Source organism: Adelges cooleyi, unplaced genomic scaffold (genome assembly GCF_023614345.1).
Source record: "Adelges cooleyi isolate 19-005CV unplaced genomic scaffold, UGA_ACOO_1.1 ACOO_flye_CR_arks_rails_tigmint_CR_PRNA_247, whole genome shotgun sequence".
In the NCBI taxonomy this organism is placed as follows: domain Eukaryota; kingdom Metazoa; phylum Arthropoda; class Insecta; order Hemiptera; family Adelgidae; genus Adelges; species Adelges cooleyi.
The window spans coordinates 3099950-3122281 of NW_026095912.1; the positions used below are offsets into that span (position 1 = coordinate 3099950).

At 33.0% G+C, this 22332-nt stretch overlaps 1 protein-coding gene across 1 annotated transcript; it reads left to right on the top strand.

The window, feature by feature from the left end:
* The first annotated feature begins 1466 nt into the window (after positions 1-1466).
* LOC126836663 (maestro heat-like repeat-containing protein family member 1) lies at positions 1467-21991 on the top strand. Its single transcript, XM_050570259.1, has 29 exons — positions 1467-1957; positions 2451-2596; positions 2769-2960; positions 3085-3274; positions 3468-3604; positions 3779-4015; positions 4101-4179; positions 4463-4653; positions 4862-4981; positions 5870-6071; positions 6726-6917; positions 7479-7774; positions 8360-8632; positions 8788-8981; positions 9536-9681; positions 9906-10087; positions 11461-11688; positions 11905-12076; positions 12253-12388; positions 14056-14212; positions 15202-15389; positions 16317-16454; positions 16527-16641; positions 17441-17584; positions 17875-18063; positions 19355-19510; positions 19880-20014; positions 20221-20323; positions 21218-21991. Exons 1-29 carry the CDS (start codon positions 1897-1899, stop codon positions 21349-21351), a joined length of 4833 nt encoding a protein of 1610 aa, XP_050426216.1. The 5' UTR covers positions 1467-1896; the 3' UTR covers positions 21352-21991.
* The last annotated feature ends 341 nt before the right edge of the window (positions 21992-22332 follow it).

Genomic DNA, 22332 nt, shown 5'->3' on the forward strand with positions numbered 1-22332 from the left:
GTTTTCCGTTTTTTTGCCGTCAAACTTCCTTGTAGTATTTTTTTTTCTTTTTAAATGTGTCTCCAACAAATACTGTATTGATAATACAATAAGAAATAGAGGGCAAAACATTCCAAAAAAAAACATTACTCAAGGACAAGCGGTAGCATTGATAGATTATAATTTAATATAACTTATTTAAAAAAATAACCGTCCTTAGAAACAATAATTATAACTAAATATTCATAATTAAATATATTAATATTTCATTTTTAAGCCTTTAAAATCATAGGTGTATTATAAAAATAGTAGGGATATTTAAGTAACATAGGACCTTGGGCTCAAAAATACTTGGTTAAAAAAAAATATATATAGTCATTATAGACAGTTTTAATTGTTTTCTAAATGTGTCGGCTACGTTCGGTTTTTGTCAGCATTTTAAGCGTAAAAAATGTATTATCTGGAAAAAATATTTATAATTGAAATGGGTTCATTTGTAGAACGGACAAATTGTTTTTACATAATTTTTTGGAGTTATAAACTGTCAGCACCAACAAAAAATTCTGTAAAACCATCTTATTATGTTAAAAATTATCGCTTTTCGCTTGTAAACTATATAGATGTACATCAAAATATCATAATTGCGGTATTGGTATTGACAAATGTTTTTCTTTTCAAGAAAAATATAATTTTGCTTATAGTTTTAACTTTTTAATATACCTACATAGATTTTGCTTCTGTGCCTATAAAATTATACCGTATTTTCGAGGAAGTCGATTAAAACCTCTGCTAGTACAATGGAAATTTTTCCTACTGAATTTTAAAATGACCTCGAAATTAATATACAAATTTGATGCAAAGTTGATGTAATTTACTTTTTTTTCGTACAAATACGCTACTTCAATAATTCAATAGACGTGTTTAAATAATTCACGCTACACTTTTTAGTAAATACAATATGTAAAGTAAAAATATATTGAAATGTTAATAAATTACGATTATTTGGATAGTTTCTCCAAATTTCAGCGTTATAACTAAATATACGGTTGGTCATTCATAATATTGTAATTAAAGCACAGGGTAAGTTAAATAATTTTAGTCTAGTGATTAATTAATTAAATTAATCTAGTCTATTATGATTTGTGTGATTAAAGTAATGTAAAGTGTAAGAGAAAACCAATCGTATTCTACTGAAATAATATGATTTTTTGAAATTATACAAAAACAAATATTAACAATACAATGAATTTAAATAGAATTTTTGTCAAACTTTTCAATAAAAACAGCAAAAAAGGTGCGTTTTTTTAAAACTTTACCCATTTCGGTCAATTGACGGCAGCGGGTCAGCGCTGCCCGCACCGGCGACGACACCACGTCTACCGTCCGACCGTCTCCAGGTGGCGTGACTTATCATCGGATCATCCCTTATCAGCGCCGCTGCACTAGTTATCACAGTTTCTGTTGCTGTTGTATCGCCAGATCACGATTGTTAGAACATTATTATTATTATTATATATTTAATATTATTACATGTTATTGTCATCACTGTCTGAGGACAAAGTCGAGTCATTATATCAAATAAACATAAAAAAAAAAACACACACAAATATACTTCTTAACCGTACTTAGTTATAGTAATAAACTTCAAGTTCACAATACATATAGGTAATATTGAAAAAAAAAAACAGCCATAAACCCTACCGACGGGCGACGACGAGCATAGCAGATTTCGATGTCGTCCTAACGCGGTTTGCTGGTTGTTTGTTGCCAATCGTGGCCCCCTGTCTCGGATTTCCTTCATTGATGGGCCAGGGTGTCGATTCGTCGTAGTGCAGACACCGAGAGTCTCGCCTTCGACCAGCCAAGGCCCGACTCCGTCGTTCTATCGCCGCCATCTAGCCAACAAGCCCTGACAGGATGGAGCAGATTTTCGGCAAGGAAAGCAACGAGGCCGAGAGCAAAAACATCAACGTCCAGAGTGAGTTACGATAAACACAGTAAATATATTCATACAACACATACTCTGTTTTGTCGACCAGCTGTGCCCTTGTCTTACGGCTGTTCAGTCGGCCATATTCCATTTCCTAGGCCCCTTTTTCGCCCGTTAAATCTTAACAAAAACCACACAACCATTGCTGGCAATCGATGGACAAGGGTTATTTTTTAAACACTACTGTGATCACAAACAGCACTCATCTACATTTACACTGCCGAGTTACTAACATAAACACTAAACTTAAATATTCTCTATCGATTGTGCTCGTTTTGGTTCTTATCTATATAATAATTTGTTCTACTGTATTAAAATAGTTACTTTATACACTAGTACTCATCGATTGAATAAATTAATATATATATATATATATATATATATATTTAATATTGTTAATCAAAGTTCGTTATACGTTATTTTAACTATTGCAATTGTTTTTCCTAAATCATGATTTCTGTTATCACATTTTTTTTAACAGGCGTCGTCGATCGTCTCTTACACATGTTGACCGCAGATCGCGACGAAAAAGTTCTGAGCGCTGTCACATTGTCTCTGCAAAAGTTGGCCGAAACGCATTCCAAACATGTGATCCAAAACATGATACACTACAAACTGCAAAACTCGGTGAGTACACCCAGTCTGTGCACTGTGTCGTAGATTATATTATTATGTTTGTCTGAAGTTCCGAATCTAACCGTTGGTTATTTTACAAAACCTAACCTTTTTATTTGCAAACTTGAAAAGTACTTATGGTTTTATGTATTAAATTAACAATGTCGTCTCATCACAATTTCAGTTGAGCGTTGTCGAGACTAAATCACTGTTATCGGTAATGAAAGTCGTATGCGAAAAGCACCTGAACGAATTTGATGCCGAGCTTACAAACCATCTAGTTCAGTTTGCCAAAAATGAAATGATCCGGTCGTCGGACTCTCAGTTCCGGGCGTCTGATATCCTCATTATATTAGGACGTGGTCGTTCTGAACAAGTAATACATTTTAGTTTTTACCACAGATAAATTATAATTAAATACATTGCTTTTTATTTGCCAAATAAGTATAGGCATAATATTCAAACACATAATATCATGTCTGTATTATATTGTATTTAAGATTATTCAAACCCTCATGTCTCACCTACAAGAAGGCATACCTCCTCATTGTTCAATAATCTATTCTCTTGGACATCTAGCGGCCAACCATCCACAGAAATTCATTGGATTTGTCGAATCATTTTTGTCGTCCGTCTGCTCCATTTTGGTACTAATCAAATCGGACGCTCATCGGAAAATATACGCAACGGGTTAGCATTTTTTTTTAAAAACATTTTTACATGAGAACATCATACTTATAAAGTCTTTGTAAAGTTTGTCAACTACAAATTTTGTAAATTTCCCATAACAGGAGTAAATTATAAATATATATTTTATACTTTAACCTATTGGTAGTATAAACTCACTTGTATTGTGAATTGTCGTCATACATTTTTGCTATAGCTATTGGACAAGTGTGTGCTTCCATAATCGAGTGCGAGTCTACAGATTTTGACCAGACCAAGTTGAAATATTCTGCCAAAGTGGAAGAGGTGTTTAAAATAATGAATCACTCTTGGTTGATATCGAAAGACGTCAAGGTCAGTAAATCGTAAATTACTGCTATGTAATGGCTATAAGGTTTTTTTTTTTTTGAAATTATTGTTTTAGCCCCAATTTACTGTTTATAATTATTAGAATATGTTCTAAAAAACGCCGTATTGATTGTAACCAAGTTTTTTCAATTGTTTTTCTCAACTGTCCTTGCCTTTAAGGTTTACGAATGCGTTCTCGAAGCGTTCAGCACGATCATAATGTTGTTGAGCAAAGAAACCATCAACAAAAGCGTCATATCTGTGCTGACCAATATTATGAATTTATACAAGAGGTGTGCGTCCGTCGGCTTGTCTCGATACTGGATCACACAGTACTTGGCTAGTTTTCTATCTGTAGCATCAGAGGGTATGTTGGATCCAGTCATCGACAACCTGTTCTTAATTTTGCACGACATGGTAAGCATATTAAACACACACACGGTAGTGAAAATATTATTTGTACTCGATACTAACAGTTGATTATTATTGCACTCGTTTCCAGGTGGTCGTCATGCCAGATTACGATTATCCAATGTCTATGAAAAATCACTCGGAAGTCCTTAGGTGCTACACTTATTTGGGTACGTAATTTTAACGTAATTACAATATAATATTAGCATATTATTTTCGTCATTTAAATGTAACGTACAACTCAAATAGGTTTAGTAACACAAATTTATTTTGATTTAATCAATTCGCAACAACTGTAGGCTTTTACGTTGTTTGGTGTTTGGTAACAAGAACGATGAATCACCACTTTGTCAGTGGCATTGTATTGATAATGACAATCTTTGTTGTATTTAATATTACTAACGCTACATAATCTATAGCTCCACTAATATACAGACGGTTGTTATGCTGTAGGCAATCACTTTGGCGATAAAATTTTCGACCTCATCATGCGAGACTTGCAGTCCAACTCTGACCAAGGGAGGATGGGCGCTTTGCTTATCGCTTCACACTTGTTGAACGCCTCTAACCAGAGCATAAAATCAAAATCTTCGGAAATCATACCAATTCTGTATGATCTGCTCAAGTCCAATATCACGTTTCAAGTAATGCGCGTTAATAATAATTTACAATTTATAATCGACTAATAAATAATAATGATAGAACTCAAAACTTGCTTGTGTATTAAACCAAATATTATGTTTAACGGAAACTACTTGATAGGCAACCTTAAAAATATATAATTAATAATAATACAAATATAAATGACGTGGGCAATTTTTTTATTTAAAAAATGGTTTTTATTTTTTTCAGATGAAAAACTTGTTGGTGAAAATATTCATTTGCTTCGCATACCAAGGACACTTGACCGAAAAAGACGATTGTTTTATAGAGTTTCTGATACGAAACATCTGCAATTATGGCTCGTCAAATGTAAACCATTACCTAACGTAGAACAATTAATAATATTTAATAACTAATAAAGTGTAATTATCGAGAGCGTATCCAATTTAAATGATTAAATTTACAAGTTATAGTTATACGTTTTTTTAAGGACTATCAATCCAATTTTAAAAACTAAAAAAATATAATATTTTTTTTAATGGTACCAAACATGAAAACATTTATGTTTTCACTCATTTTTTTTTTTAAATATGTTTTTAACAAAGAGCGAAAAACATATTGATAAAGTTGAGTTGTAATATTATGTGACTTTTTAATAATTAATAAATGCATTTTCAGTCTTTAGGTGAAGTAGCTCAAAATAAAGAAAAACGGTACTAACAGCCTGTTGAAATAAAATAATTAAAATATAAAACAAGTACCTAATTTAACTTTATAAAGATTAAAATAATAATAATAATTCATAATTGCTTGCAGCATGTTGGAGATTTAAAGTGTCAAAATGAAATTATTCAAATTTTTTTTAATATTTTCAAATTGTGTTCAACATACGGAATTTGTTATTTTAATAGATTATAATATATAAAACTTAGTTTCCCTCTAAATCAATTATTCATTAAGCATTTTATACGAAAAATGATTTTAACAAAGTTAAATGAAATTAAACTGGGAGCATTGCGCAATTAAACTGAATCACATTTGAGCGATAAAATAATTTTAATGTCCCGACATCATTTCCACCCCTACGGTTAGGTATTATTGGTGATAATAAAGTGTATTACATAACCTAATCTAATCTAATGTAAAAGACAATACATTCAAGTGGTATGATCGCTTAGACCGCCTAAACACACCATCGCTACAATACATTTTACCTACATGTTTTAAATGTTACAATTAGTTTTATTTTTTTCCTAGAACAAATATTCGTACGAAAACGAAGGTCAGCAAATCAAACAGACGTGCGAAGACGCCATTTACATTTTGTGCACCTCTATCGAGCCGGTGCAGACGTTGTGCTGGAACAAGCTGTTGAGTTGTCTGCTCAATCCCGAGTACGAGAGCGCTATACCTTCGATTGCCCGATCGTTGGCGCACATGGCCACAAAGTCGCACTTGAGTAAGAAGCTTTCTCACTATTGCCGTTTACTGTGTATTACATCCTGGCCAGGGCAATGCAGGACAGTAAGTGGGCCTAGATAGGAATGGTCAACGGTAGGCCCCGAGCGTGATGGCCTTTTTAATTTTATTTACCGTTAATATAGTTGTAATATATTCCCTAATTAATTTAGTAAACTAAAAAGCATTGTTTCAAATAAAATAATAATAATACTAAATTTTGTGTAACCGATAAGTTGATTAAAGTTTTGTACTGTGTGTAGTCATAATGATTTTTTTTTGTAATTCGCAGTAAATATTTGAAATGTTACATAAAGAGTAATATGCATTAAAGTTTTTAGTTTACCCTTTCCCTCCAGAACGGGTAGAAACATTTTCTTTTTTTCCGCTTTTTGCAGCATAATTTTGGGACTTGAACAGACTCGTGGTCTGAACATTAAACTGAAGGTGGATTTAAGTTGACTCTAACGTTCAGAAGTCAAAGGTTTTTTTTTTAAGTTAAACCAAAAAAAAAACCTCAAGACACGATTACACACACACACACACACACACACACACACACACACACACACACAATAGTTTGTTTTAAAATTAATAGTGTCACCTTTTGAAATTTACTTATTGCAATTTTTTTTTCTCCTACATCCACACACAGGGTCCATTAGGTTTGTGCAGGAGAAAGATTTGATCGTATCGCGGTGTCTGTATCTGTTGTGTCAACCGTTCAAAGACCACCGGGGCAGTTCAGTGATCAATTTCCTGCTCAATTACGGTTTTCACGATTTGTCTGACAACGAGAAGGCATTCTGGATGAAACACGCTGACATACTTGTGCACTTTTTGGACGGTAATAGACAAGCCTATTTTTTTTTTGTAAATAGCTTTTAACGTTAATAACAACATGACAGCTCGATGGCCGTAAGTAATATAACAACACTTAGGTAAAACCAAAACTCTATTTAGTTTTTCCCGCATCTAGCCTAAGAATTTCTCCAAAACGTCTAATTATTATTTAAATTGCCTCCAAAGTTGTATATTCAGAAATTTTTAACTCAACAGTGATAAACCTAAAGTCAATTTCTGTACTAATTATTCATATTAAATAGGTAGATAAATTTATGTTACATTCGGATCTCTATTTTATTTTTAATTTCGGTAATTGAAATATTAATCCGGTTTCATTGGAATAATTAGTATATGATGCTAATGTACATAGTGTGTCTAGGATTATATAAAAATAAATCAAACCTCAAAGGCATTATTAAAAAAATAGTAAATTTTAAAACAATATGTTATCATTAAGAATTTAAAATCTGAATCATGAGTTTCAATATAATTAATAAATTAAGATGTGTCTCGTGTATTTGGAATGAAACTCATCTGCATACTTACCAATGTTGTTTTGTAGCCGCACCGGAAAACGGACAGAAGCAATGGGAAGCGGTGCTGTTGAACACGCTGACGATCGCGCTGGAAGAGGGAAACGTCGACAAGTATTGGTGTTTTCACTTGACCGAAAAGGTGTTGGACGAGCTGGGGAAAACGTGCGACCACGCCAAGACGCTGACGGCCGACATGTTCCTCATCATCAAAGTGGTGGCCAAGGTGGCCGTGTATTTCGACAACAGGGAATTGTCGCTGACCAAAAAGCTGATGCACCTCATATTCCAGTCGCTGGCCAGGATGGCGTTCGACAACAGCGTTGTGAGTGCATCATGAACACCGCCGTGTACATTATTAGGAGGCAATACAACACCTCCCCCTACCCTCCCCCTTTTGGACACTTTTGTAAGAGTTATTTGATAGGCTGCTGGCCCCCTCTACAAATTTAGATAATCACACTTAGCGGATCATTTTATTAACAAGAAAAATGTACAAAAAAAACATGTGAATAATACACACACCATTTTTAAACCCATCACAATCCAGCAGGACATGCCCAATTTCTGAACTCAGCTATTCAATTAGTATATAGGGCATTCCACCATAAAATATTTCAATTTTAGAGTAGGATGACAGTTATAACTGAGTAAAAGGATGGCTTGATGAACGTGGGAAACCCCTGCTGATCTAGGACAGCCCGTATCAGCGGCTTCATCCACCTTTTTTTTTACAATACATTTCCCACTCAAAACCATTCAACTATGTTATCATTAAAAAAAAAAAAATGTCCTTATATTTTCTTATTGAAGACTAACCATTCAAAAAATAAAATTTATTCTTAATGATTTTTTTTTTTTATCTTAAACAGTTTTTCTGTAAGCGATGTTAACACTTTTTTTCACACAGGAACTGTCCAGCGCCATCGGTGTGCTGAGCCGTGCGCACACAGGTTTCGTGGTCAAGCAACTGCTGGAGTTTGTCGGCAGTGAGCTGAATAAGCAGCCCAACAAGTTTCTGGTGCTCATCCGGGACAAGGGCAACGAGCTGAACCGCGACAAGATTCGCTCGTCCATCGCTATCATCGTGTCAGACATTGTGAAAAACGGGCAACTCCAATCCGTCATCAGCACCGTGTACGACATCGTCATACTCATCACCCAGCAAATAGGCCTGACCAAGGTCAGTAGTACCACCTTGTACGAGTACGGCCAGGGATAGACAAAATACATGTATTTTTTTAACCTGTGTGATATACTAAATACTTTTACTGAAATTCATTAATACAAATAATTAATATGTCACCAATTATTTACGCGAATAATATGTCTTATCAGAATCTGGACACTAAGAAACTGTTGATCAAGTGTCTGGGCAATGTGGCCGAACTCACGGGAAAGGTGGACAACAGCGACACCGTACCCAATCTGACCATCATCCGGGACACTGTCATTAAAATGTTGGTCGAGCAAATCACCAATTACAGTTCGCTGACCGATACGTTGTACTACCAAGTGTTGGGATCTTATATGTACGATTATAATATTATAATAATTATTATTACGGTAGTATTAATAACGCTAATAATAATAATTGTCATTGGTAATATTCTCATAAAAAATGTATACGATTAACATGTATTATAAAAAAACTAAATAATATGATGACGCCGACACTAAACCCAAAAGCCAGAAAATCTTGTGACTGTTTGTACCAAGTTCATAATTAAACACTCAATTTAGAAAACTAGACTAGTAAATCCAAGTACTGTTGTAAAACCCAGCACAGCCTGAACAGCTCAGTAAACATATTACCAAAGCTGGGTCTAGTGTGTGTACAGATTTGCATTAAATTTTCTTCTTGAATGTGATTTTTGTTACTAATTCCAAATAACTGGTCTAGAAAAACTTGAGTAGTATGGCTTACTAGTACCGTGTAATTTAGCATGTAACAGAAGGTTCTAAAATGAGGTTCCTGGCTGTAATCTTGTGGCCTGTTAATAAACCACCAAAAAAAATACAATACCCTCATTGTTCCGCAGTCGTGTATAAATAATATCATGTTTATTTTATTTTTTTTTTTTAGCAAACCCGTACCCGACATAGAACCCGTAGACATGGGCACGAGGTCGTTGATCATAACCAAATGCATCGCCAAGACATTCCAACTGTCTTCATCCGATATAGCGATGTCCGACGAAAAGCAAGTTCTGTCCACACTTGACCATTTGTGTGAGTAATACCACCAGAAAACCTCATTAATAATATTTTGCTCGACAAAGGAGAGTTGTCGGTACTAACTTACCGCCCACATACGGTATTGTTGGGGATAACGCTAATTTTATTGTATAATGTACGCAAAATGGAAAAGTGACGTTGCATTAACCGATTCCGTACATACATAGCTAACGTTATGAAAAAGAAACTGTCTTTTATAACTGATTACCGGTTTCTAGGCGATGTCATCGACAAGTTGATTATTATCCGAAGCGGATCGTTCGAAGTCATTGACGAGATCAATCAGATACTGGAACCGTACATGGTGTCCAGGAGGAGTTACCAGCGGTTCATTGCCAGTCAGATACTGCAGAATATCCTCAACTGTTACTACAAACACAGTAACTTTCAGATGACAAAGGTAAAAATGACCGTCTGTTATTTGGGTAAAATCTGGGTGTTTAAAATTTTTTTTCGGAAATTCAATATTTTCCACTAATGAAAAACATTGGAGGATCGTGAACATGTCTTATGGTCAGCTGGGTTTCTGTTTCTTATCAATCATCTCTTTTCAATTCAATCCAGGAATTATCGATTTCAACTCGTCGCCATCACATTTCATCCGCATTTATCACTATCCGATCCATTCCCTTGTCAACCAGGAGGTTAACACTATTTTATTATATTATTATGTTAACCTAATAGGAGGGCAATTAGTAGAGTCAACGACAAGTTTAAAAAAAAAATTGTTGATGATACTTAAAAAATTAACTTGAAATTTTGATTTCAAACCCAATGACCACTTGCGACTATGAATTACAGTGTGTAATAATAATTGTCACTAGAATTGTCATTTCGAAAAAGTATAAATTCTAGAAAATAGTTCATTCGGTTGTATTTAAGTTTTAGTGTTTTAATAAATATGTTTTTTTTTCAAATTAGTACTTATAAATTTGCCTCTGCCTCTTATGGGCACAATCCCTTAAGATGTATAAGTAAATTTTGTCAAAATCTAAATTTAATAACAAAACCTATACTGTATTTTTATTAATACACCAGAAACGTGGTGTAGTTTTGAGTAATTATTATTTTTTTATTAGACTCATATTCCCATTTGCATGTAGTTGACATGGTATCGTAAAATTTTAGTGGAACTTAAAAAAAATAAACAATATTAGATTACATACATAGTAGGTTTTAGCCTCGTTGTGGAGCCAAGGAAGGGATTTTTTATTAAAATTATGTGTTCTTATTTTTGCTTTTGGAATCATGTAGGTATCTCCTAAACCGATCAATCAATTTATTTAAATATCAAATCTATAGACTAGAAATCTTTTCGAAAAAGTCTTTAGGAAAAAATCTTAGTGAAAGTTATGGGACTTGAGGTGTAAAAATTAGTTTAAAGGTAGATTTAGCGTGGCCTTATAACATAGTATGCAATTTTCTCTAAAATCTGTTGTCAAGCTTTTCTTTTGTTAAGGGAAAACCAAAAAAAAAAGGGGAAAATTACTCTTTGACCGTATTGAATTTCCAGGTTACCGTGTGTGATTGAATCAACAATTAACAGGTATCTGAACAATATTTTCATTATATTGGTTACAATGACAACTAACCTAACTTAACCTTACCTTACCTAACAAAATTTTAAATAATTAATAAAAATGAAGACATTTAGAAGAAAGTGAAAAAAAACGACAACATACAGTGTATAATATAATATTTTTAAATTTATATGTTTCCCAAAATTATAAAAACCTTACGATTACTATTTAACAATTGGACCGTTGTTTGCAGTTGCCGCAGTGTTTGAATTCATCGGCCGCCCTGTTCGCTCAGATGTGCATACGCATGGGCGATCCCGACGAGAAGACCCGCTTAAATGTTTACAAGACTTTGGACATCCTGCTAAGGATCACGGCCATCTACAAGGGCACGTTCACAGAGAGTTTCATCAAGGAATCCGAATTTATCGACAAAATCATGAGCGACCACAGCACTGAGTCGTACAAATTGCTCCTGGAGGTACGTACCGGATGAACCCATGCAAAAATATTTAAGTGCTAACGGTTGCTGGAATAGTAAAAAAAAAAAACAACCCTAAATAACTAAAATTTTTGTTATAATAATATTCCCACGGCACTACGGGTAAAGCTCATTATAGGGTCGATAAGGTGTAAAATAGACAATTGGTTTGCGTCCGCATCTAATCCTAACTCTTCTGTTTATCTTCTTTTGTAGGCCATGCAGAAAATATTGGAGCCGTCCGACCTGCCAAATTTCTGTATATACTTCATCGACGGTTTAGCCGACAACGAAGAGGAATGTCAGCTGAAAACTAGCGAGATGCTGATCATACTATTTCCGATAGTGGCTCAACAGTTTTCACAAAAAGCTTTCAACGAAATCATGGGTGAGACACTAACAATAATCAATAATGATATTTACTTAAAAAATATTTATATTACACCTGAGGTTACGTTTCACAAAAAACTAACCCAAAAGGTTTAATATAAAAATGGATTATTGTTAATTTTTGTTATCATCGGCTCTACGATAATAATTGTCTACGTATTGTTGTATGCTTAGGTCAATTGTTCCAAAGGATCGAGAGTCCCAACGAAGAAATCAAAGCAAACAATATTAAATCGTTGATCACCCTAGGAAAGTACAACGTACCTGATTTTCTGGAACTGCTCATCAATCAGAATTTACCGTTTAACATGTGAGTACGTTGTGGGTTACAGCACACGTAGCTTAGTAACGCGAGTACCATAGTTGTTAAGCGTGGTTATATCGAGAATGTTGTTTTATTAAAATTAATATTACTGAAAGGATTTCCCAAATGGATCTTTATCATCCAAACTCTTGTAAAATATTTCTAGGCAGTTATTATTGTTATTAAGTGTTATTTTACAAATTGTAAACAGTACAAAGAGGACCAAATTATTATTACTTTTTAATTGAAACTACTTAAAATGTGGACAAATTTATTAGTAATAATTTGAATGGTTTTAATATCAAAGGTGAATCGATTGAATGCTGCTCTGTATTGTAATTTAATCGAATGCGTTTTTATGTTTACACAAAAACCAAATAAAACATCTAATATGAATAAAAATAACTATCCGCCAACAATAAATAATTAATATGTCCAACAGATAATAAATTGCGAATAACCTATTACGATTGTGATAATTAATAACCAAAAAATGAATAAAGAATTTAAAATAATAATTATTTTTTATTTTTCACTTTATAAAACAAAAAATACACTAATAATGCCCAATTCATCGGGTTGGGCTCGGTTGTACTAATTTTCTTAAAGTTTGTACTAATATACATTATGTCATTGTATTTATCGAATGTACTTAATTAACAATATAACTTAAAATACCTGAAAGTCATTAAAATTGTAAACTTAAGTTCAACGCGAATATTGATGTCTCCATACTAATATTGTATGTTTAACGTAAGTATGATATAAAAGCTAATTTTTTTTTATGTATCGTATAAATCAATTTCTACTCATTGCAAACCAATTTTCTCCTTTATTTTTTTCATCTATCTTTCTATTTAATATATTACTTATATTTTTGGTACAATACTCAAAATTTGATAACCAAAATATAATTTTTTTTATGATTTTCTTCGCTAAATCTGAATTTGGTTTGAGTTTTTCACCTGCATATTTAATTATTTCTTAATCATTTCCAAATCAATAAAAAACAAGGTTTTATGATAATCCTAAAGCAGTTATACTTATGAAAAAAAAACAAATTGATACGGAGTGGAATAAATAAGAGAGCTAAGTTGTTAAAGTTTTTGGGAAGTTCGTTTTTACAATATATTTAAGGGGTATCTATACGAAAAATACTGCTGTACTCAAAATAAGAACTTTACTTGTTTACACAGGGCTCTGTCAGGGTACTCAATTGTCGGACTTATTCCTTTTCCTAAATAAAATATGAAAAACATGGTGCAACAATAATTTAAATTGTTTCCACGAATCGAAAATGGTTTAATTACTAAATAATACATGTTGATAAATAATAATAGTTGAATAAATAAAACAAAAGTGATGGTAAAGAATTGTATTATTTACACGTTCAATTATAACATAATTGTATATAACAATTATTATAATATTATACTAGACGTATTCCCTCTTATAAGTAAATGAGATTTTGAAATCATATTTTATAGGCTTTAAAGCGTTGTCTTTTGATGTACGTATTCGAACACAATAAATGTTTTACTCGAAAGTTCTCTTGGTAAAACAATTTGTTTTATAAATATAATACTAACGTGACTAGCCTATAATAACGGTTACAACTACGGTATGATTTGATGGTGTAGTATTAGTTGTAATTCGGTAAATGTGCCTTTCAGGACCGTGTGCACCATTTGGCAGAGTCTGGGCAGCGAAGGGCAGATAAGTCCAAAGATAGTTAACGCCCTATTGGAGTTCATAACGTTAACGCCGTTGTACGACAACAGCGCCAAACAGTTCCTGAACAAGCCGGTCGCCTCGCTTATCCCTATAGCCGTGAGTAGTAGTGAAAATGGGGAAGAGGGGGTTTGGGGATCACTTGCTTCTTCCAACAAAATGTTCAATTGGCCCCGTCCGACAAAAAACGATTGTCAAATTCGTCGGTAAATCGAATATAGGCGGATGTTTAACTGGTTTTTAAAAGTGGACTTTAGTACTTGCTGTCAGCATTGGCGTTGGTGTACATATACTCTGTCTCACGAGAGAACGGTACTGCGCAGAAACCAAAACGCATTACTCAATTGTATGCGTCTGTGCGGACAGGACTCGCCCTTGGGCAAGATTGAAACTGTTCCCAAATGGTTAGTTTTAAAGCTTCGATTTTAATACTTTGCAATTATTTATGTTACCCGGGGCTTGTTAGTTCAATTTTAGGCTATTCAATTAAGTCTTAACCAGACAACAGAAATTAAAGGTTATGACAGTTCAGCAATAGATATTTAAAATATAAAATTGCCACATTTGGTTTTTTGGCAGTTTTCCATTTCAAACAATTTTTTTTTTTACGTCATAATGAGAAAAGCAGTTGCATTTGAAATTAATCTATTGCTACAACACAAAATGGGGCAGTTTACTTCTTCACGGATCCAATTAAGAATTATTATGCTAAAATGTCTCAAATCGAACCGAGTCAGTCTTGATTTCTTATGCTCGACTATAAAAAAAACATTCAACAACGCAGCATTTCAAAACTTGGCAGTATTAATTTTTTTTTTACCGCAAAAATTAAGAAATTCAATACCGTATACTGATACAAGTGTATTACAGAATCTTTGGTTGGGCTATGACTTCTGGCGGTATACTATTTTGTAGATAACAATTATAGCTATCGACCTTAACTAACAAAAAAACCCAAATTTCGAGCCGTAGCAATTTTGCATCAATTGTGCGAGGAGTGACGCGTTTTGCTTTTTGCGCAGTACCGTTCTTCTGTGAGACAGTACAGAGTGTAGTTGGATTAAGTTAACGGGTTGTTTTTTTTTCAGGCCCTAAGCGGTTTGAACGAAGTCCTGAAACAATATGACCGACAGCCCGCCATGGACTCGTTCCCGGATCTGTTCAACATTATATTCCTCACGTTGGCCGCGCTCATCGACGTCGGTTCGCCCATCCGGGGAGCCAACAAGAACGTGTTTGTGTCGTACAAAGAGGTGTACGACATAAACCCGGCAAAGTATGTTATAAGACCGACTATTATTCCTATGTTTAACGGGTGACCAGGAGGAGGAGGGGAGAATAAAGATATTGAGGGCACGGGGGGAATGTCGGGAAAAGGGAAATCGATAGCGCAGAATAAACAGAAACTATATAAATATTACATGGGCTCTTATGGGACGAGATAAATATTTATGTCCGACATTTTGAAAATAATTGAGAAATCGACAGTGCAAGTAGGTGTAGGGAAATTCTCGTTTTTCGTTCATTCCGGCTAAACTGTTCCACTCGGCAAACGCGAAATATGGCGACTACATTGTTGTCGGTGTACGACATGTAATCAATTAACAGTACATAGCCATGAACCACCGACAAATTTAAATTCATGTCTAGCTCCCCCTGAAATAATTTCAAGTATTGCGCAAATGCTTTTTTGGTTTTATTGGGTTTATGTATAGCCAAAAAAAAAACTTAACTTGTTCAGTCTTTGTTTTTTTGCCATTAATTTGTCTTTCGGTTGGGGTTGAAATTTACTCGCTACTTTTGTGACTTATAGGGGACGAGTGGGGAGGAGAAGGTAAAGGGGAGGAGGATATATCAATAAGAAACTAGATTGCATATTTTCTGTCATCTTAATTGTGGCTTCAGGACACTAATGAATATTTTATATATAACTCTGTATACATAGTGTACGAAGGCCACACCCAGATGCCCATTTTTTTTGCGTCACCTATTATGAAAAGTTAGCAATCTAGTTACTGATTTTTGAAAAAAGAATTAGCTGATTAGAGATCATTGATAAAAGACAGAAAATCAGCCGGTCATTAGGCATGTTTAAGGTCCAATGTTTTTTCATTGAGGAAAAGATTGAATTTTTTTTTTTAATTTTCGCTTTATGCCAACTCTGCTTCATGTCCTCTTATCGTTTTTATTTTTACCCGCCTAGGATCGCCCACGAAACTCTGTACAACTTTTTGAGAGCAGTCCAACTCATAGAGTGCTCGGACAACGTGATGGAAGCCGTCACGTGCTTGGACTCGACCGTCGACATTGTAATGCACAAATTGGCGCCGTGCATAATCAAGTGAGGGAGTGTGATTGCGTCATTTGTTACCTGACATTGACTTTATTGAGGTCGTGTATTTCTATTTTGCAGAGGACTTGTCGAAAGCCATCCTGAACTGATCTCCAAAATAATCAACCGGTTTGACAAGAACTTGAGCAGCACAATGGAATGTCAACGGATCGGCATAGTCGTGCTGTGCTTGTGTGTGAGTATCGTACCGACCCGGCAAACGGTAGAACCCTGGCCTAAATGTACCTGGTTATTGTACATTCACACTTTATTATACTGTCAATTCATAAAATGACAGCGTAATGGGAGATATCAATGTTTTTTGATCAATTTATTTGTATAATATCTTGATCAATTAATTTTATTAGCTTCCTTTAAGCTGCCATTTTACTTATATATATATATATAGTAAGCCGCGGGTAGAACAATAATATGTGTTTACTCAATCTGATAAAATACAGGGAAGTCTAACCTAATCCAACGAAATTAACCTAACTTTTTCTTATATCAAAATAAAAGATAAAACATGGGAAAAATAATATTTGTACGACTTGTAAACTTGTAAACGTTTTTCAATCACCCTATGACAGATTAAAATTTCAAAGCATTAACGCCTATTATGAATTTGAATGATTGTGTAATGTCTTATAATTTTTTATAAAATATTTTCCAAATAACAAGTTACGGCGGTTATAGAGTTCTGATATTAATCGTGAAAAAATAAATACTTAAATAATCACCATCTTCCCCTTTCCCCAATAAATTGGTTTGCAAAATAACATGTTTCCTGTACATTCTTCGTTAAACAAATCGTCCACGTTTCTTACTCCCATTAGCTGCACACTACCAACCATAACTTACAATGTACCTACATGTATTGTAGATTTTTGATATTTTATTTTAAATACTCCTGCGAGTGTCCGACTCTGGTTCTATACTATAGTTCCAGAGACTTACATATTGATATAACTATTGTAAGCTATATCTTTTAACAGTGTGCCGAAGCAACTACCAACGACGTCATGTATGCCAATAGTCTAATCAACGTGTTCCTTAAGTGCTTGAGCGACAATTCGTTCGCCGTGAGAAGATACTGTTTGAAAGGTCTGACGGTGATTTGCCAAAACCAACAACTTGAGGTGAGCTAAATAAAAAAAATATGCCCTCTTCTCTAACACTGTTTTTTTTTTTTAACTTCCTTGTTCATAAACTTGTATCAGTTTTTATTCTCATTGAATTTTTTATCAAGTTTTTTTTTTGTTTTTTAGATACTTTTAGTCATTCTGAGTTATTTAGCATAACTATTCGCCACTTGCTCCTCCGACCAAACCCGGTTGTCTACTTCCTTTAAACTCCTCCTACGCCCATTACTCGCTGTTTTTTTAATTTTTATAATTCATATATATATTTTTTTTGAACTTTCTCGCAGTCGGACAATCAGTGTCAATTCATTTTGGACGCCCTGATGCAAGGCCTCGACGAATACCAAACGCAACAGACAGACATAACGTTGGAAGCTCTGCGAGGTCTCATCTCGTTGATTCCCCATCTGTCGGCTGAGCAATTCGAAAAACACTACGCCACGCTCACGTTCAGGATCAAGCAGTTTTTCGAGAACGTAAGACAGGCTTTTGAATTTGATTTAAAGTCGCCCTAACCTAACATAATTTTTTTTTTACATAAATATGTGTTTGGGCTCGAGCGGGGTCTATTTGGAATTAGCGTCATCATACCAATTATTATTATACCAGACAATTTCGCAAAACCGTACCTGCTGGGATAGGTCCGGGTGAAGAGGGAAAACGTATCCATTTATATTATTTTTTCCAATGTAGCGACATTTGTTTTCGACATGAATATGTCTTAGCAGTACCTCTGGGGACCATTCCAAAAATTTGCGACACGTCACGGAATATGTGACGCTATAGATGGGTAGGTGAGAATAAGTAGAGAGGAAATTATTGATAAGAAAAACAGCTGATATTAGATTATTGATAGGAGAGTTGACTGATAAGTAAGAGGTGGAAAAGACTGAAGAGGGATGGAAAAATGAAGACATAATATTCATGATCGAATGTATTGCTTTAAAAATAAAAACATTCAGTTGATAATTAATTTAATCTGGATTTGATCGTTTTAATTATTCTCACCACTAATCTATAGTGAAAGTGAGGTCGAAGGAGTGAAAGTAAATAGGGAGGAAAGGAAAAGTTAGGGGGGGGGGGAAAGAAATAGGCATGTTTATGATTCAATGTTTTTCCGAAATATTTCGGCTAGATATGTAGATACAATTATTTTTATGGCTGAGAATGTGTCAAAATTTCAGTCATGCTTCTGTGACACATGGAGAGGGGACTGGGAAGGAGAGCGTAGAGAAGAGGAGGGATGGTGAGATCAGAATGGAAGGGTGAAAATGGTATTTTGACTGTAAAAAGGAAATAAGTAAAATGTTTGAAAGACATTTTTTTTAGTAATAACGGATAAACAAATCGTTTAGGAGAGGGAAACATTGTCTATTTTTCAATTTCTTTATTTTACAATATTCACTAACGAATAGAATATAAGTTCTAATTTTATTTTAATAATTATTTATCAATAACAAACGACAGTTTGCCAGGATTATTATAAAATGTATAGTTATACATTTTATATCTGTTATATCATTATATATTTGTAATGTACGTCTGGAAGTTACGAATTTCAAAAAAAAATTGTAGGTAATTTTATAGTTTGTCAGATTGAAAAAATAGCTAAGTAAATTAAAAAATGGATATAAAATCTATTTTCGATTTTACCGTTAAAAACGAATGGACTTGTCCTGCACTTTTTACAGTACTATTGAAACCGTAGTAGGTTTTGAGAAGCTGTTGCAAGTCATTTAACGTACTTGTTTGTTCTTGTGTGCTCAGGAAAACAGTGAAATGCGGTTCACTTCGATACGGCTTTACGGCGAACTGTGTGCGAAAACCAAAGACTTCGACATCAACGTCGACATGTCTCTACATCACAACAGCATAGTGACGCTTCTCATGCACTTGTGCGAAAACAATAAACATATCGCCGAGGTAAAAGTGCCGAATTTTTAATTATAATATTTAAAAACAAAAGGGAGTGTGAACTGTCAGTGTGTTTCCGTGTTTTATTCAAGCAGAGAGGGAAATAGTATAAATTCCTCTCTCTTCAATGAAAAACATATAAACCATGAAACTTTTTATAACACCATTCATCTGGTAGTTTATAATTAGATGAGTGATAAGGAAAGTAGAGATAAGGAAGTGTGATAAGGTTGGTCCATAACAAAATATATAGATACCATCGTCCGAAACGTTTAAGGCCAACAATGGGACGGATTTTGATCTTACCATAAAATTTTCATTCATGTTAATATAAATACTATGATATCATGTGTTAATTGTTTTATTTTCCCTTGGTAGGCTTGTAAGTACGCTTTGAAACAGGTCAGCGCCGTGTTGCAGTCAGAAAAAATCGTGTCCTTAACCGAAAAGCATTTGGTCGAAGACAAAAAAGTCAAATATTTGGAATTCGTCACGCTCATTTGTAATATTATGGTGTGTATGATATTATATTAAAATATGTTTAAACGATGACGAACTTGTGGTGATGGCTAAGCCAATAGTACAAGCCGTCGTCTCGGTTAATTTACTTTGTCGGATCTCAGAGGTACGTGCCAACCTTATCGATCCGGAACTGTCAATTATCCTGTACGCTATTAAAGTGCTAATGATCTTTTTTTCTTTTATATTGTTTTTACCAGATAGAAGATTTTTTACTTCACACCACTACGTACACCATGATCGGATTGTCGTACACTAAGAGCGTGTTTCCCGATATTAGAGCCAGTGCCGCACTATTTGTCGGTAAGTATGTTACGACCAGCCTTGGCTATTATCTAAATTATTTTATAAAATTTTAATTCAAATAATTATTTTAAAAAAATATATAAACTATTTTAATACTAAATAACCTTTATTAAAAATATATTATCAATTACCGAGTCAGATACTTATTTATGATGTAAATATATACTATTATATAAAAAAAATAATAGGTCAAATACTTAGTTTATTACAACTTAATATGAATACGACCTAAATTATAAATAAAATGCCAAAAATGATTTAAATAAAATAATTGTTTTCACCGCTTGAGTAGCGGTAAAACTAAATTTTATTTTTGTTTATACCAACATGTAGAAATAAAATAATTAAAATAAATTTTTAAACTCTAATTTAAATAATTTTCTAATTCAAATGAAAATTGATGTGTCCATTTAAATAAAAAAATAGTTTGTTTAAACCGTTTAAAAAGGAAAACAATTTCTTTAAATTTTACCTTAAAATAATTTTAAAAAAATTTGTTTTTATTAAAAACTGTAAATTACAATTTGTTTGAAAGACTGAAGAGAAAAAAAATACATAATAATTTAAATTAAAAATAGAAATTTGATTATATTTTTAAACAAATAATAAACTTAAATAGACATTATTTCTTTAGCGACTCGAAAAATATAATTATATAATTTTTTTAGCTATTGTTTTTCAAACTAAAAAATTGGTCGACTCACTAAGTAGATATTATGTTTTATTTCAAATAATAGCATATATTAGCATGCATTATTAAACTTATTATTTCTTTCGTTTGAATAATATTAGCCTTTGATTATTACAACAATATATAATTTCTACAAAAATGTTTCCATTACTTACCAGTTGTGTTTTAATATCGACTCGTTTGATTTACCAATAACGCAGGCATACTTTACAAAGTCAATCCGGATAAGTCGTTGTTCAGCATGATATCGAGCAAAATGTTGGTGTTGACCAACGATCCGAATCCGAACGTCCGAGCCAGCGCTGTCACTTGTCTGGGAAAACTCTATTCTTGAGACTAGTAAAAGTACTTAAGTCAAAAAATCTCTATGTTACTTTTTAACTAATTTTTTTAAAGTTAATTTATTATTATTTTTTTTTTTTTGGGAAATAACAAACTATTGTTTTTGTGTTTTTATGTAGTGATATTTTTTTTTGTTATAAAATTTGTTGTTAAAAAAAAAAAAAAAATTGGAAATTTTAATCCATTTTTCCTTTGGTGATTAAAACGAATTTGTTGTATTTCATTCGTTCTCCACAAAATGGACATCAGTCAAATAAACAATTTTGCGAAAACATTCTTTTTTACGTCTGTCCTCTCGTTGTTGTGATCCGTTAACTTATACATGATATATACAATTATTGTTTTGTCTTGCATATTTTTATCGTTGTCGACGCTTTGCGTTTTTTTTTTAAACTCTAGTTCATTTGTTTTTGTTCAAAACTTGTTTTTCGTTAACGTCGCAATATTCGAACTGACTACGGTAACTATTAAATAAAATAACGTTAAATTTTCCGTATTGTTTTTTTTTTCTATTATGATTAATGATATCCATGAATGTTGTGAAACACAATTTTATCGTAACTCTACTATTACTAATAATAAAAAAAAATATATATATATTGTATACGTCGTTTTTGCAATCACATTTTACGATATTAATTTTTGTTATTATTGTTGGTCATTTATTATTAATACAATGTTGTAATAGTTTTATACATATATATATATATATATATATATATATATATATATATAAATATATATATATAAAATAAAACGTTTGTTGTGGTTACCAAAATGTTTGGTATATTATCAATTTTTACAAGTGTTTAATAATATTATACCTATTACTATTAATATGTTATAATTTAATTATTGATATTTTTTAAATGTGTGTTCAAGTGTTGTCATGATACTATTACTATTTGTAATGAAATAAATTATTTGATATACTGTGGTTGATATTTTGAAAAAAAACAAATTTACTTTTACT